This window comes from Anopheles marshallii, chromosome 3 (assembly GCF_943734725.1).
Source record: "Anopheles marshallii chromosome 3, idAnoMarsDA_429_01, whole genome shotgun sequence".
Classification (NCBI taxonomy): Eukaryota; Metazoa; Arthropoda; class Insecta; order Diptera; family Culicidae; genus Anopheles; species Anopheles marshallii.
In genome coordinates, this window is record NC_071327.1 from 60,920,505 (window position 1) to 60,936,456 (window position 15,952).

The 15,952-nt window shown below is 48.5% G+C and overlaps 3 protein-coding genes across 3 annotated transcripts in view; 2 read left to right on the plus strand and 1 right to left on the minus strand.

Annotated features, from left to right (window-relative positions):
* The first annotated feature begins 408 nt into the window (after window positions 1-408).
* On the plus strand, window positions 409-2,089 carry LOC128713330 (probable cytochrome P450 4ac1). The gene is made up of 3 exons (XM_053808189.1): window positions 409-985; window positions 1,054-1,318; window positions 1,381-2,089. Exons 1-3 carry the CDS (start codon window positions 433-435, stop codon window positions 2,087-2,089), a joined length of 1,527 nt encoding a protein of 508 aa, XP_053664164.1. The 5' UTR covers window positions 409-432.
* A 183-nt stretch (window positions 2,090-2,272) lies between these two features.
* On the minus strand, window positions 2,273-7,003 carry LOC128711726 (mediator of RNA polymerase II transcription subunit 23). Its single transcript, XM_053806611.1, has 7 exons — window positions 6,959-7,003; window positions 4,926-6,865; window positions 4,364-4,861; window positions 3,672-4,299; window positions 3,451-3,607; window positions 2,932-3,376; window positions 2,273-2,858 (listed from the first exon to the last, which is right to left on the minus strand). Exons 1-7 carry the CDS (start codon window positions 7,001-7,003, stop codon window positions 2,273-2,275), a joined length of 4,299 nt encoding a protein of 1,432 aa, XP_053662586.1.
* A 7,024-nt stretch (window positions 7,004-14,027) lies between these two features.
* The window catches only part of LOC128715797 (transcriptional coactivator YAP1-A), a 35,228-nt gene continuing 33,303 nt past the window's right edge, over window positions 14,028-15,952 (plus strand). Inside the window, exon 1 of the mRNA XM_053810714.1 lies at window positions 14,028-14,848. Within this exon, the coding sequence (XP_053666689.1) occupies window positions 14,028-14,848 (821 nt within the window). The remainder of the gene's footprint in view (window positions 14,849-15,952) is intronic.

The window sequence follows — 15,952 nt, forward strand, 5'->3', positions numbered from 1 at the left end:
AGTAGAACTGTCTTGCAAAGCAGTCTGAAGTACTCATGCATTTTGCACCAATTTTAGTTTATTTTCAGGAGTGCGCGAAAAATATAGCTTATCTGCTTGGCGTATTCAACACAAAATTATTTATATTTAAATGGGAAGCTTAGAAATGCCGGCGAGTCTCTCTAAAAGAATCCGCGATCAAGGGTAACTTCTAGGAGGTTATCAGCACCACACTGGGGATCGCCAAAAAGGTTCTGCTTCAATCATCACCTACCACCCTGGGGGTCAGTTGTTCACCGCCGTACCAATTTTGCACTCGTCATGCTCGCGTATCAATCGACTCAACGCACCCATCCCTCGCCAAAGTCCAAGATCGGCTCAAATCTTTCTGCCCAAGTCATCCACTCAGGGTAGGCTCGGAGCAGCTTAGTTCATTTGCACACTCCGAAAGCGATGGACATCTTGACCGTGGGTTTACTGTTCGTAGTGCTACTGCTCGTTTTATTCGAACTGCACGTCCAGTTATCGACACCGTACCGTGCCGGAAAGAAATTCCCCGGACCTAAAGCCTTGCCCCTGCTCGGTAACGCTCACAATCTACTGTTTAACGATCAACGGCGCACGTTCCAGCTACCGAGACGATGGGCCGCTAAGTATGGTGACACCTACCGCATTTTGGTACGCGGTTTGCTCAATCTAAACGCAATACAGGCGAAAGACGTCGAACCGCTCCTGTCGAGTCCGAAACTCATCGACAAGGGTATGATTTACACCCTGCTGCACAGTTTTCTCGGCATCGGACTGTTGAATAGCACTGGCCCGAAGTGGCAACACCGCCGGCGTATTTTAACGCCCGCGTTCCATTTCAACATTTTGCCCAGCTTCTTGATCACGTTCCAGGAGGAGTGCCGTGGTCTGGTTGCGCAGCTGGAACAGTATGCCGATAAGGGTACACCAGTGGCGTTACAGCCAATTGCTACCAAGTTTACGCTTAATACCATTTGCGGTAAGAAATCGAAAGCGTTGCTGCCTTTTGTGTACAAATGTAAAAAAAAACTTTGTTTTTCTACCCAGAAACGGCCATGGGCATTAAGCTGGACTCGATGACACTGGCGAATGAGTATCGTGGTAAAATAGAAGCAATTGGTACCATGCTGCTCCAGCGGCTTATGAATCCTTGGTTGTTTGAGGACTTCAACTACAAGCTCAGCGGACTGCAGGCCAAGTTTAGCAAGTTGCTACAACCGGTGCACGCGTTCACGCGGTCGATCATACAGCAACGACGTGAGCAGTTTCATCAAAACATTCGAAACATTGGAGATTTTTCGGAGGAAAATATGTAAGTAGAGCTGGAACCAACAAAATCAAGTGACAGACCATATACTTCTACTCATATTTTAGCTATACGAACCTTAAACAGCGGTACGCGATGCTAGACACGTTGCTAGCCGCCGAGGCTAAGGAGCAGATCGACGAGGAAGGCATTCGCGAGGAGGTGGATACGTTCATGTTTGAGGGGCACGATACGACGTCCGCGGCAATCATCTTCACGCTGCTACTGCTTGCACACAGCCCTGAAGTACAGCAGCGTTTGTACGAGGAGTTGCAACAGATCGCCGCCTCGCGATCGGATGCGGATGGAGCGGAGTTCACGCAGCGTGACTACAATGAGCTGAAGTACATGGATATGGTGCTGAAGGAGTCACTGCGTCTATATCCGCCGGTTCCTTTCATTTCGCGCAACGTCTCCGAGGACACCATGTTTGGTGATCGGCTTGTACCGAAGGATACCCTGTTCAATGTGCACATATTCGATCTGCACCGCGATCCGGCCGTATTTCCCGACCCGGAGCATTTCGATCCCGATCGCTTTCTGCCGGAAAATGTTGCAGAACGGAGTCCGTATGCGTACGTTCCGTTCAGTGCAGGACCAAGGAATTGTATAGGCCAGCGGTTTGCTATACTGGAGCTCAAAACGGTACTCAAAGCGATACTGGTGAATTTCCGCGTGCTACCGATCACCAAGAGGGAAGAGGTGGTCTTCGTGGCGGATATGATATTACGCACCAAAGATCCGATCATGGTTAAGTTTGAACGGCGCAACAGGTAGATTGGATTTCTTTCCATTTTTTAAGCATGGATAATAAAGGCGTTAGTACGATAATGGCCAAGAGTATAGACCTTTTATATTTATGATATTCTAGCATGGTAGAACTTGTCCGTACTTTGTATGATAATATGTAGAAATGTTTGCAATGTTTGCCATGCTTAGGGTGAAATTACGAATCTAAATTTAATGATGCGATTGCATGCCCTGGCCCATCTGCTGTTGCAGTTGCTGCTGTAACGCAACATTTGGATTCGCAACTCCGCTCACCTGTGTCGGTTGTTGTGATCCAGTAGCTGGCCCGGCTGCACCCTGTACCGGTGCTACAACTCCTTGGGTTGTACCGGGCGTACCGGAAGCGGCACCGGATGCGGTTACCCCCGTTGCCGAGTTTGCAACGCCCTGTGCGGTTGCGGCCTTCTGATCGACGCCAATTTCCTCGACATTCAGACGCGTGATAAACCGCAAACGCATTTGCAGTGCTGGCCGCAAACGGCGAATGATAGCCTCCAGCTCCGTTTTCATCGTATCGCCAACGAACATGTACTTGATGTGATACAGTAAATCGCAAATCGGATCCATATAACGTATCGGTTGCGTTGGCTGCGCTTTGTCCACCTGTTCCAACAGCTCGTATAGCATAAGCGTGATATCTGCGACAGCGCGAACACGTTCGATGCTTAGACGGTGCAGAAATGGTCCAACCACGTGGCAAACATAGATTAGCTGATACTCGGTGTGGACCAGCGGTTTCAATTTTTCCTTCATCGAACTACAACGAAAAAAAGGGGGAAAATGCCTCATGTTATATACGGAACAGCTAAATGGAATCTTTCCACACGCACTCAGTAACAGTGGCCAGCTGGCCAATTCCAAAGTGATGGAAAATGCTGTGCACAATCGCCAGCACCGTTACATAGCTCCGGTCAAGCATCGATTCCTTCACGATCTTAAAGTTGAACATTTCGAACGGACTCTGTCGGTAGACCCATTCCTTCATGGCTTTCGAGTTTAGTGCACCCTGCATGCGCTCGTAAATAACGCTCCAGTAAGCTTCCGGCAGGGCTGCCATAATCAGACCGATCGTGTTGGCCCAGTTGTGTATCACGGCGTTCGGAACCACGGTATATCCCTTGACAAGCACATCGATGATACTGTTCGCGACCACATTGGGTCCCACCGGTAATCCGAGTAGCTCTACACACGTTACATAAAGTGCGTGGGCCGGAGGATTAGGGAACTCATTGAAGCGCCAGTCTGTGCCGGAAAATATGTTTTTCCCATCCATAGCTATTGTTTGGGCAGAAAAACGTTTGGGAATTAAGAAACACGAAAAGATCGTTTGTCCAGAACAGGATACTTACTGTCTTGCATGCGACGAACAAGATTGATGTAATAGCTCAACTCCGGCACCCAGTTGACATTGTCCGTCTCCTTCGTCATCATGTATGCTTGATAGGCTTCTGTTAGGGCCCAATTCTCCGGTCGTACATCCTTCAGCGAACCCACCACTGTACAAACCTGCAACATATTCATACATATTGGTACTCTTACAGAACCCTTCTTTACGAGCATTGAAACCTACCAAGCGTTTCTTCAACTGTGGGCGATCTCGAAGCTTACGCTCATAATAGTGCAACGTGTTATACAGGTAGGTGATGGGCCGATCGTGAAATTTATACAACGATCCCAGATGATCGAGAATAACGTCGAGCGTTTTGCTCAGCTGTGTCGGCACCTCCAAGAACCGGTGCACGATAATGTCCAGCACGGGCAGGAACCGGAGGCAAACGTTCCCAAAGTACACCGGTAGCGTTGGATGTGAAACGGATTCATCGGGAGCAAACTTTTCCGGAAACTTCTGGTGAAATGCCAGATGTCGTTCGTGCCAATTGTTCTGCTTCCAGTGTTCCGGCGAGTTGATCGTAATGAACTCCTGCACCCGGTTACGGAACTCGGTTGTTTTCAACAACAGCAGTTGTATGATGTAGAAGCTAACCTGTGCCTCGTTGCCATCAAGCGTGCGCAGTATCAGACACAGCACCAGCCGATCGATCGTTACAATGTTGTACTTCCAAATCATGTCGTTGATCGTGTCGACGCATTTGTTCACGTGCGCTCCACCGCCCGAATTGGCCACTTCGAAAAGCAAATAATCGCACATCTTCCGTAGATGAGTCGAAAGAGCGCGGGCGCCGATGCGTTCCAGAATTCTGTCGAATTGAAAGAAAGTAAGTAACAGGACATAATACAACATTCTCCTTTCATTCTACTCACTTGTATGCTACCGGACTGATTACATCGGTTTCGATGATCATTTTGAACACCAGACAAAGGAACAGTGGAGGGTTCACCGTCATGCCGAAGTGAGCGATAATGTCGTTCTCGTTCGTCATTGATGCCCAGTTGCGATACTCTTCGTCGACCGTTTTCTTCAGCAGCTGCTTGCTTTCCTTCGGTATGTTGTGCTGCATGAAGAATTCGTTCAGCACCGGCGGAAAGCAGTACAGTGTATGCTGGGGCCAGGCATGGGGCGTGTTGAGCATTATATTCTGAAGAAGATCCTTACACCAAGCGCTCGATTGGGGATCGTTTCCAGTGCCGGTGATGTGCATCGAACGGGCAAGCGTCAGTATGAGCGCTCGGTTCAGTTCTTCACTTTCGGCAGACACGATATTGCCCGGGGGCTTCGGTTCGCTCAGATAGCGTGACAGCTGTGCCTGCACTTCTACCGAACCTAACCCAATGATCAAACGAAGAGCCGTCGACTCAACGCTAAAATATAGATAAAAAAACAAGAATTAGCCTTTCTTCGTATTCGTGAGCATCCAATACCTACCAGGAGTGTAGCTGCATCTGATTCGTGTGCGGTACCGATGCCAATGAATGCAGATGAGTCAACAGTTGCACCCGATAGTGCGAATGGATGTGGTGCATGCGATAGGAGAACATCTCCAGCAGTGTGTAAAGTATGCCCCAGGCTTGCGATTTGAATACCTGCGGTAACAATTGGCCCAAAAATCCCTTTATGCCAAGCGACTCGATTTCGGTGTACACAAGCAACCTCGAGTACGTCTCCACCAGAGCCGGTGCCATGTTGTTCCCGTTCGGTATTGAGCTTTTGTTTTGTGCTTGTTTGATCATATGCATCACAATGCTGTGTATTAACGACATCTTGCTGTGTATGGTCAAGCTGTCCAGCACGCGCATCGACAATGGAGCAGTTGGAAGCGACTGAACGCCACCACCAACCATATTTGCCTGCGGGTTTTTGCTGTTGCCCAATATTGTATCAATCAGTGCTTGCATCGGACGGGAGAAATAATCCGTCTGGGTAGAATAAGCATTGCACAGCAACGCGAACCGATACTCGGATCCCATAAACAGTGTCGGATTGTTGCTGGGCATTGCTAGATGCTGGAGATACTCGAAGTGCAACCGCAGTGCGATCGGTATCGGGCGATTTATGTTGTAATTCTCCGTCTGGGCACGTTTCATCAGATGAATCCAGATGCACGTCGGTGCCATTTGATGTGTGCAGTTCGGGTTGCTGTTGTCCGGTACCGGTAATGATTCCTTCTCCGGATAGAGTATATCGTAAAGTTTCAGTATCGGCAAAAAGTTCAGTATCGAGTGCTTCTGTATGCTGCCCGATATGTACTGCAAAAACACCCACATCAGGTGATCGCGGCCACGACGCAGATTGCGCACGGCCAGTTTTTCATGCAGCGCGTTTACGATATTCTGAAAGGTTGCAAACTGAAACAGTACGAAGTAGATCAGCTGCGAACTCAGATGCAACCAGACCCACTGCGTGTGACTTTGATCGTTATCATGCTCATTCATCGTTGTACCGGCCGTATTTTGAGCCTGCGTTCCTTCCTTTTCCGAATATTCCATCGCGTTCAGCACCAACCAAACCAATTGTTCCTCGAGCGCGGCACACTTTTGTTTCTGCTGCTTCTGGAAGTTTAGCATTGAGCATACCATATCGCGCGAATAGGGCTGCTGCAGTACAAACCGTAACAAACGGGCCTGTGGTTGCAACAGTTCCTCATCGTACGGTAGATTGCCCCGGAGCGCAAGTTTCAGCGTATCCGGATCCAGCTTCCACGGTATGATAAGATTATCCGCGTACGACGAATGCTCCACGATTGGTAGCATGGAGGAGTGCCCAATGATTGACAGCATCTGGGCGACGGAAACAAACTCCTCGATGAAGTTCGCCGTAAGATTCGACACTCGCCAGTGCATGTTCTGGTAGTCGGTTTTCTTAATTTCATTGATGATAAAGTACGCCGGCAGCAGGCACGCATTCCGGTTGAAGATATGCTCGATCAGTTCGATCAGCTCGAGCAGTTGTGGTAAAATGTTAACGCTCACATTAGCCGGAAATGAAAGAGCCTTCTCCTTGCAGCACTTCATTATTTCTCGCACACCTTTGTAATCCACGCCGCCGATCACTTTCCGGATCAGTCGAAACGCTTCGATCCAAAAGCACGGATTCTTGTACACCAGCTTATCCGAGCACATTAGCTGATCGCACAACAGTTTGGCCGGAATGATGTTCAAAGCCACCATACGGTTCATCACCTGCAGGTAGTTGTGCACCCGGTTCTGATGGTTCACGGTAGCCACGTAGCCGAGGTAGCTACGGATGGATGCTTCCTTCACTTCCGGTGTCATCGCACCGAACAGTGTGCCGATTTTCTTGTAGCCCTCTTCAGTCTTTTTGCGCTGTTCTTCCTCATCGAAGCTGGGAACAATGTTTTTGTCCTCCTAAAATGTACATCCCCGTTAGCAGCAAGTTCTTCGTTGTGTCGCCAGCGCAAACAAACAACATGAAAGTGCACCAAACATAAGTGTTCTTACCAAAACCTCTTCGAAAAGCTTCACAATTCGCAATTCAGCCGACATTTTTACACAGTTTTACAGTCCAAATATACTATTGCATACCAAAAAGATAATCTTTTACACACCGACTCTGCAAAGCGCAACCAAACACCGCTTTGCCGATGTAAACAATAGCTAGTGATGGTACGAACTAGTGATGAGCGATGGTTCGTTTACTCCGGATCGGAATGAAACGTTTTGACGAACAAATCGTTCCAATCCGGCTCGGAACGAGAACACCGCAACTTAACGAAAGTTTCAAATAATTGTATTTTATGAAATCGTCAATTTAATAGCAAATTGATTTTAGTTAGCATAAGAACAAACACTACATAAAAATAGCAAAATAAAAAACTAATTTTCTTGGTAAAACAATGGGTTCGTAAAATATAAAAAGAAAAAACGATAAAAATACACAACAAGTAGGGACATTTATTCGACAAGCGACTTGGTTTTTACTTGTTTTTAAAACTAAATATGATAGCTTCATTTCAACACACACGGTCAATTCTGAGCTACAGCTGCAGTAACATTATTTAACGGATCTTCATGTCAATCCGAAAATCTCGCATGAAGTAACTACGATAAAAAGGCAAACAAAATCTACGAAATAGGTCACGTTGTAGGTCAATGCCTTGTGCTGGGGCCATCTTCGCCGGTTGCCCTGTGCCCATCGTTGACAAACTTTGTCGCTCGTCCGTTCTTAGGATAGCTACCCCAGCCATTTGCACTTTAGTTTCCATAAATAACCATACGGAACGTTTTGCCCATTCTAAGCACGTTTCGAATGATCTGCAAACAGTACGGAAACATGCACGCAAATGATTATGATCAAGAGATTGTGTTTCTGCACAGCGCAAGAACGAAAACACTTGTCGCCGGTCGGTTCTTTAGGGTAGCGTCCGTCGACTTCCTAATGAGAACGAATTTAGATGGCGCCTCGTTCCAGCCATGATGGTTACGGTGAAATTAATGGCCGTTCTGGCTTTGTTCCTGATCGAAGGCGTGTCAGGTTTAGCTAGGAATCAAATCTCTTATTAGATGTGGACATATTTGTTAAGCAAACAGTTTATTCAGCTCGCATTTATTTGTTCATTCGCTAATATAAACTACATTCAACTATATTTTTGTCTGCAGTTTTTGTCGTATGTTCTGGATAAGTCTTAATGATAAGGGATGATGAGATGTAAACATCAGCGTTCGGTAAAAAGTCAAAATTTGGAGTGTTTCCAATGTTTCCAGAGCTCCCCGCTGATGCAGCACAGACCGGACAACTGTTGAAAGTGTATTCGAGAACGTGATGTGAAATGAAGATGACAATCATGGCTGATGATAAAATGCTTCCCAGAGTAAGAAGACACTCCGGCCGCATCGGGTCAACCAAGAATTAGATAGTGTCGATGTAGATAGTGACGATCGTCTGCGAGCTCAAGAGGGACCTCATGAATCGACGAAGGGAAAGAATCAAGCAGCACCTTAGACATCGCACGAAACGATCAACCATTGAAGAAGGAAGAATATGAAACAGGACAAAACACAACACAAAAAAAAAACGCAAAGGTTCCATCTGAAGCCAGATAAAATGTCCGTGCTTTTTTTTGTGTGTGAAGAAAAGAGCAATAGAAGGCATGGAACTAAATAACCTGTTTTCCTACCTGTCTGGTTTTGTGTGATGTAGCTGTGATTTTAGTACCGATTTCGACGAGGCAAACATTTGAACCATCGCACGCACACTTATGCTTTTCTTCGCATCGGTGGATGATAAGATTTGTGGTCTGGTTTTTTTTTCGTTTTAAATTTATTTAACACGATAACAACATAAATTAATATGTTGATTTTACATAAGTAACAATCATATCGGTAAATTTGTTTAGTAGAACTCTATCTAGAGCTTATACTTATTGGAAGTTTACTAAAGAGAAATAACATTTCCAGTGTTTTAAGATGCTTATAAAGCAGAAGGTAAAGTAACATACATGCAAACAACACAATGGCGAGACTAGCATAGCAAATTGCTCAGCATATAGTAGAACAGAATATAAAGTTACAGCGAAAAGAAAGAAAGAAAGAGAGTAAGAGATCTTAACATTAAAAAAGGAAGGAAAACCCTGCTTAATCACTGTCGCACCTGTGTGTAGGTAAGAATGGTGCACATAGAAATCGGAAAGAAAGCTTACATTTCATGGATTTTCTTCATTCCCGCAACCTTCCATGAACAGCCTGAATCACAGGGTCATTTGTGTATGGTTTGAATGCACACACGCACACCAGGAACAAGCTAGAGTGCGCGCCTTGTCAACATGAACCCTGCCGCATCCTTGCGCCGCCCATCCATTAAAGCACCAAAACCTCACATGCGCAACACCGCGCATGCAACAGGTTCGTCTAGCTGAAACTGTGTTCCCGGTAAAAGTAGTGCTGCCACCGAGCGGTGGGTGGGCACTCACACACAGGGGTGACGTAGAAAACAGGCTCACGGACCCCTGTAGCATCCCGTCACTCGTGTTCCGAAAGCCTTCGCAGCATGTTCGATTGCGTACGCCGTGCTGTCTCGAAGGATTCCGGTTGTTGATTAAGTGTGCCCCAAAACCGATCCTCGTTGAAAACGGATGTACAACTTTTCCAGCAGGTTCTGGAAGTGATTTGGAAGTGGAAGAGTTCGTATGGTTTTTTTTCCCCCAAACGTGCTGATCATATCGCGACAGAGAAGAACAGTGCTGCAGCACGAATCTGGAACCATTGAGTGGCAGGGTCAACGCATGTGTGGCGCATACGATCCCAGGGTGGGTGGGGTGGTTGGGTGGGATGCTGGGATTTGATCTTTTCCACTCGCCAAAGCCATCTTTGTGCGTTTTCATTCGTGTTTGTGTGGTCGCAGGCGACTGAAGTGGTGTTTCTGCCGTGCGAGAATCTTATTCGTTTCTGTGTTTGTTTTTTGTTTTCTTCCGTTGCCATTAATGGGATATAAGAAAGAAAGCAGAACAAATGAAGTGATTGTTTTTTTTTTATACATAATTTCGGTGCTAACCTCAAATGGATTAACATTATGTGTCGCTATTCGGGTTGAAAAGACACCCCTGCCGTTGGGGTTGCATTCGGTTGCATGCTGACGAAATCAGTAAAACTCCAACAAAAAGCAAACAAACACAACCACGTCAACAAGGCAGTCAAAAAGTCGAAACAGTGACAGAAAAGCACGCAGAAGAGGAACCGATCGAAAGAGCACGCGAAGAGCAACGGTTGAATGAGACGGAGATGGAGTGAAGGATCGATCACCGTGGCGTTTCACGCCGGAGTGCTAGTCGGAAGCGAGACAGCGAGCATAGGCAAGCAAGTGTTGTGATGTGTGATCTGCAAAAGGTGCGTAAGGCCCAAACAGCAAAACCCCTTCGGGTGCTGCCAGACAGGGACAAGAAATTCGCCCAAAAGCGGGCGACACAGTGCCGTAAACCTGCCTACGTTCTGGCATTTCACCTTCTTCAGGATCACATTCGTTTCTGGGCGAGGATGATGAGGGTTGGGCAACGGATTGTCCCGTGCGACATAGAAGTGTGTGTTTTTTTTCGTGATCTACCAGTTTTAACAAGTTTCGCACACTGCAAATATTACTTTCCAGTGTGGTTAGGATACGCAAACAACGTATCCAACGAGCATAACATTTATTGCAGCCAGATTGTTCGGTTTGTTTGTGTAGAGTCGTCAACAAGGGGTGCGATCGTACGGTATGTTGTAATTGAGTGTGCGTGTGTGTGGGTTTGCACGTTGGAACACAACGAGAAGGTGGTCAAAATACGCAAGAGTCGGAGAAGCTGTTTCGACTCGCAAGAGTCGCCAGTGCCCAACCGCCTAAAGGTCCCGCAAAGCAAGATCGCTCGCCCCCCCTTTTTTTTCCTCAACGCGTCGATCAAGTGCGAGTTTCGGCGGCAGCCGACTTCGTGACCTGATGAGATGTGAACGGCGCGCGCGCGCGCGGTCACCCAAGTGTGTGCGTGTGTGTATGTGTGTGTGTGTGTAGGTGGCAAGTGGAAAGGAAAGAGCATAATAAAGCTAATGTCAGAAAAGAAACTACATCGCCAGAGTAAAAAAAACACATTTCTATACCAGACAAATCTGGTATGCTGGCGAATGCGTTGCGAACGAGTGAGACAGAACCATGGTAGAACAAGTGTGTGTTGAGACGTATCGCTGCATGTGTATGTGTGATCATAATCAGAACGGAGTGTGTGATTAAATCCAAAACGGGAGGGAAACAAAAAGAATTATTGATAGAAGGATAAAAGTGTATAAAAAAAATTGTTAAGAACAGTAAACAGTGACGCGTGAAGGATATTAAACGAATCAAGAAGAAAAGTTAGACAGAGAGAGCGAGAGAGTAAGACAGAGAGAAGAAACGAAGGAAAGAATGATCAGGAACGGATTGAAACTCGGGGGTTTGATTCGCCATTAATCATGCACCCCTCCCATGCACACCCTACCGCCATCGCTTGGAACAAGATCTTCCCGTTCGTATAGGTGCATGATCAACGTCACAGCGTGCGCGAATGACGTTTACACATCCAAGTGCACTTGGCGAAGGATTCCAAAAAAAAAAAACACTCTTTTCTCTCTCCCTCTCTTTCTCTCTCTCTATATGAGGTTTTTTTTAGGTTTGTAGAAATATATTGGTGATGCGTGCAAATCCAGCGTTGTGAATGGGTTTGTTTTACGCGCGTGAGCGAAAGAGAAAGAGCGACATTTCGAGAGAGAGAAAGAAACAAAAACAGGAAAAAAAAATTAAACGATTGACGTGTTGCGCTGATGAGACGCAATTCTAACCGATTACACCGATGTGCGGAAAGGGTTCGTATCTGTGTCGTTTACTTAAAGCGTTGCATTGGTAGTTGATCGATCGTACCCGTACGCACACAAACACCTTACGAACGCAAACACGAACCCTACCCCTGACGGAGTGTCGCCCGGGCGCTTGTAGTGGTGATGGGGTGGAAGAAAATCATGCCAGCACCCTCTTTCCCCCCTCTCTCCCTCCTTTTCCACTCTCTCACTTAACTGTGCTTGTGGGTAACAGCCACCCACCCCTTTCGTTTGCAAGTGCACGCATTTCGCGCAATGAACGCACACATGTATTCGCTCTCCATTACGGGTTCACTCTCGCGCACGCTCGCTCTCCCGCTCTCACCGACGCTCTCGCTCTGCTTGAGTGGAAGAAGCAATGGAGGGAGCGTATTAATGCGTTTACGTAGCCTGCTCCAACACGGGCACAGCACAGATTTGGATGTGGCTGTACCAACGGCGGTGGCGTAGTTGATGGTAGTAGTATTGTTTGGCGCCTCTCGCATCGCTCCATGGTGGTAGTTAGTACGCGATACGTCCGTGTGTTGAAAAAAGTAGCGGACGCACTCGCAGCACCAAACGGGAGCGAATCAACGCGTGTGAGCAAGCAAGAGCGAGTCGGACGGAACGAGAAACGAATAAAACGAAGATTGAGCATTTTGGGGAGCAGATTTTATTCGTTCGCGGTACGCAGCCCTGAGAGTGTACCGATCTCGAGATCACTCCTCATCTTTGACTGGCTGGATCAGCGAAGGGTTGTTGCACGGGTACCGTACGGTGTTGGGATGCGTTTTCAGTTGGTGTTCGAACGATAGCATTCGCGCAACAAAAGGTGTCTTGTCAATCTCGTTTCCACTGGCTGGGTTTTTTAGTGCTAGATTTGGGAAAACTCAACCCCGGAAACGGTTCGGGCTGTATATGCTCGTGCGCGCGCGTGTGTGTGTGTGTGTCTATTTCGTGTCTATTGCGTACCGTGCGAAACTTCCTGTCTCGAAACGCGAACAGTCGGTTTTTCTTTTGCGCATACCGCTTTAACTGCTAAGTGCAAACGTGTCACTACGAACTTTGCGCGGTGTTTTTAAGCGAGTTCGACGCTCGTGCACTGTGGATAACCGAACCTAGGCTAGTGGGAGTAGGGGAGGTGATCAAACACCTTTGCCCGATACGGAGTGCAGCGGGAAGCGTTACCGTTTGTCACTGAACCGTTAGCGTGGCCTCTGTGGAAGGAAGAACAAACTAACTCCGAAGTGTACTACCCCCGCTATCCAAAGCAAAATTTACAGATCAGTTTTAAAGAAGTTCACAGTTTCGCACTAACCACCACTTCGTATAATCAACATTTAATTTTTATTTTCATCTCCCAGAATAGTGACCCAAAACCGTCGTCACGTGCAGAAAAAAAAAAACGTAGCGCTGCATGTAAGGGCTTGATGTTTGAACCGACCGCTGTTAGACGAGCGCTAGCTGTTGGCGTCCACCAAGAATAAGGTGAATGGTGCGGGCCAAGATTGTTGCTCCGGTGAAGTGATTAACCCTACGGATACAAAGAAAGTTGTGCACCGAAGTCATTCGCCCATCTCGCTAGTGTTTGTATACAACCGGGTGTGGGTGTGTGTGCGTTCGTGTGTGCGTGAAAAGTGTGCAGAAAAAGGCTGAAAGAATTGAAAACAAGAAGTGATCATACGCGGAAAATAAAGCGAAACCCCCGACGGGTGAATAAAAAACATTCCGCGAAGGGCGCCTGCGAAAACTTCACCTCCCTCCCCCCCCCCCCTTCACGGCACGCTCTTTATTGCTAGCCCGTAACCGAGCATCGGCTCCAGCATCAGCACCAAATACTCACACACAGTGGCCGCGAAAGGGCGCGCCCCGTACCCAGCAGCTGTGCCTAGTGAGCAAGATTCTAACAAAACGGTGGTGCATACGAGCGAACGAGATCATCGCAGCGATCGTGCGCTCTCGCTCACAACAACAACAAAAACCCCAGTGAAAACCTGAATCGCGAGCCCGAGATCAAGCTGGGCTTTTGAAGGGTTGGGCTCTGACTGCTGACTTAAGCGCGAACCGCGCTTCCCACCTCAACACACGCGCGTATGCATGTGAGTGTGTGTGTGTGCGAGGCAGAAAGAAGATAGAAAATTGTGTTGTTAGAAGAAACCGGGGAATATCCCGTAAGTGCGTATTAAAAAAAAACACACACACAAACAAACAAAACAACATGGCGTTCAACGGTGGTGCTGCCGGTGGGAACGGCAATGCAGCGGCTGCAGTGGCCGCCGGTGCAGCAAATAATGCCAGCGACGAGAACGAATCAACCGGTGCGAACAAGAAGAAGAACCTGATCATACTGGTCGACAAAGATTCGAACGATAAGCTGAACGAGCTGTTCGACAAGACGCTCAGCAATAAGCTCCCGCTACAGATCCCGTACCGCATGCGCAAGCTGCCGGAGTCGTTCTTCATGCCACCGTCGTCCGGCTCCAAATCGCCGTCGGTGTCGCACTCGCGCGAAAACTCGGCCGACTCGGCGTTCGGCTCCGGTACGACCATACTCGGCGGTGTGACCGGTGTCGCGACCGGTCCGAACGGTTTGCCGATCCATCACAGCCGCGCCCACAGCAGCCCGGCCTCGCTCGGGAAGATCCCGGTCGGGTTGGGCGGGCTGGGCGGCGGTGTGGTAGCGGCGGCCGCAGCCGCTGCAGCCGCCGCCGCCGCCGCCGGTGGCAACGGGGCGGGCGGTGGGGGCGGCGGCGGTGGCAACAGTGGCGGCGGTGCGGGCAACAGTGCCGGGGCCGGCGGTAGCAAGTCGGCGGCGGCGGCAGCGCAGGCGGCGGCCGCGGCGGCAGCGGCCGCCCAGAACGATGCCAGCAGTCTCGGGGCGGCCGTCCTGCAGCAGGCGGCACTGTCGAAGGCGGCCATACAGCATCTGCACAGCCGGGGTCGCTCGTACGATGTGTCGAACCTGCACGCCAACTTTGGCGAGCTGCCGCCCGGCTGGGAGCAGGCCAAAACACAGGACGGACGCATCTACTACATCAAGTAAGTATCGCTCGAATCGTTCGCTTTCCTCGCAAGTGGGCAAACACTTGGGAGGCTTCTTCTCCCGCACACGAACGCCATCCAGTTGGCAGCTGGAATGCGAACGGACAATGTACGACGTTAGCGGGCTTCATGGAAGGTCACACACTCGAAAGATCTGCTGGTCTTGGTCATCTCGGACATGTGAGCCATGGACATCTTGAGACGCAATAGTACTCGCAAAGACCTTTGCACACTGTTTAACGGGAGGGGGGAGGAGGATCAATTTTAGGGATCAATGACAGGAACAAACAGCTTGACACCTGAAGAGGGCTTTTTTCTTGTAAAACAATCAACGATACCTTTTGGGGGGCTTCGGTGCTATATATAAATCTAGAGAGCTACAAACACACCTGTCGCGGCAGGTTGCGCTGCATTCTGCAGTGGTGGCTACTCCACGACTCCGCTCTCTGATTGGATAATATACATTTAATCGTGCCATAAACATCTTGATTTTAGATGGCGTGGGGTGTTTGGGGTTTTGCCGTTTCCAACAGTACACGCTCTCGAATGTGTCAAGTACGGACATTTATAGCATCAAGCTGTCCAAAAGCCCTTGAAGGGCATTGTATTGCTGTGGAAACTAAAAACACACATCAAGCCTCCTCCACGAAACGGACACTTTCCCGTGTGCAACAACTGCACCGGCCGGACAGCACAATCCGGTGCTTTATTCACTTACCCCTTGCCGCCCCAGTAACGGAACCCCCTCCCCTCAACAGTGCGAAGTCACGCGAAAACGGGCAACCGGAAAACCCATCATTTGGAGGAACGTCCGGGCATGAACGCACCCGGTGCACCGAAGTTGTTGGCAAGTGTTTTCACACGTCTTGCAAACGACCGATCGATCGGGTGATCGCTCCACCGCACACCGTTCGCTAGCAAATCGAACGGAACAGCAACAAACCACCTCCCTCCCCCCCCACAACTGACCATCGTCATCGTCGTTTGACGGTGTCGATCCTTTCGGATTCGTTCTTGCATTTCTCGAAACACTTGCCGCATCGTGGTTGGAATGGATCGTGATGAAACATAATTAAAACCGTTCACCAAGCAGAACCGCCA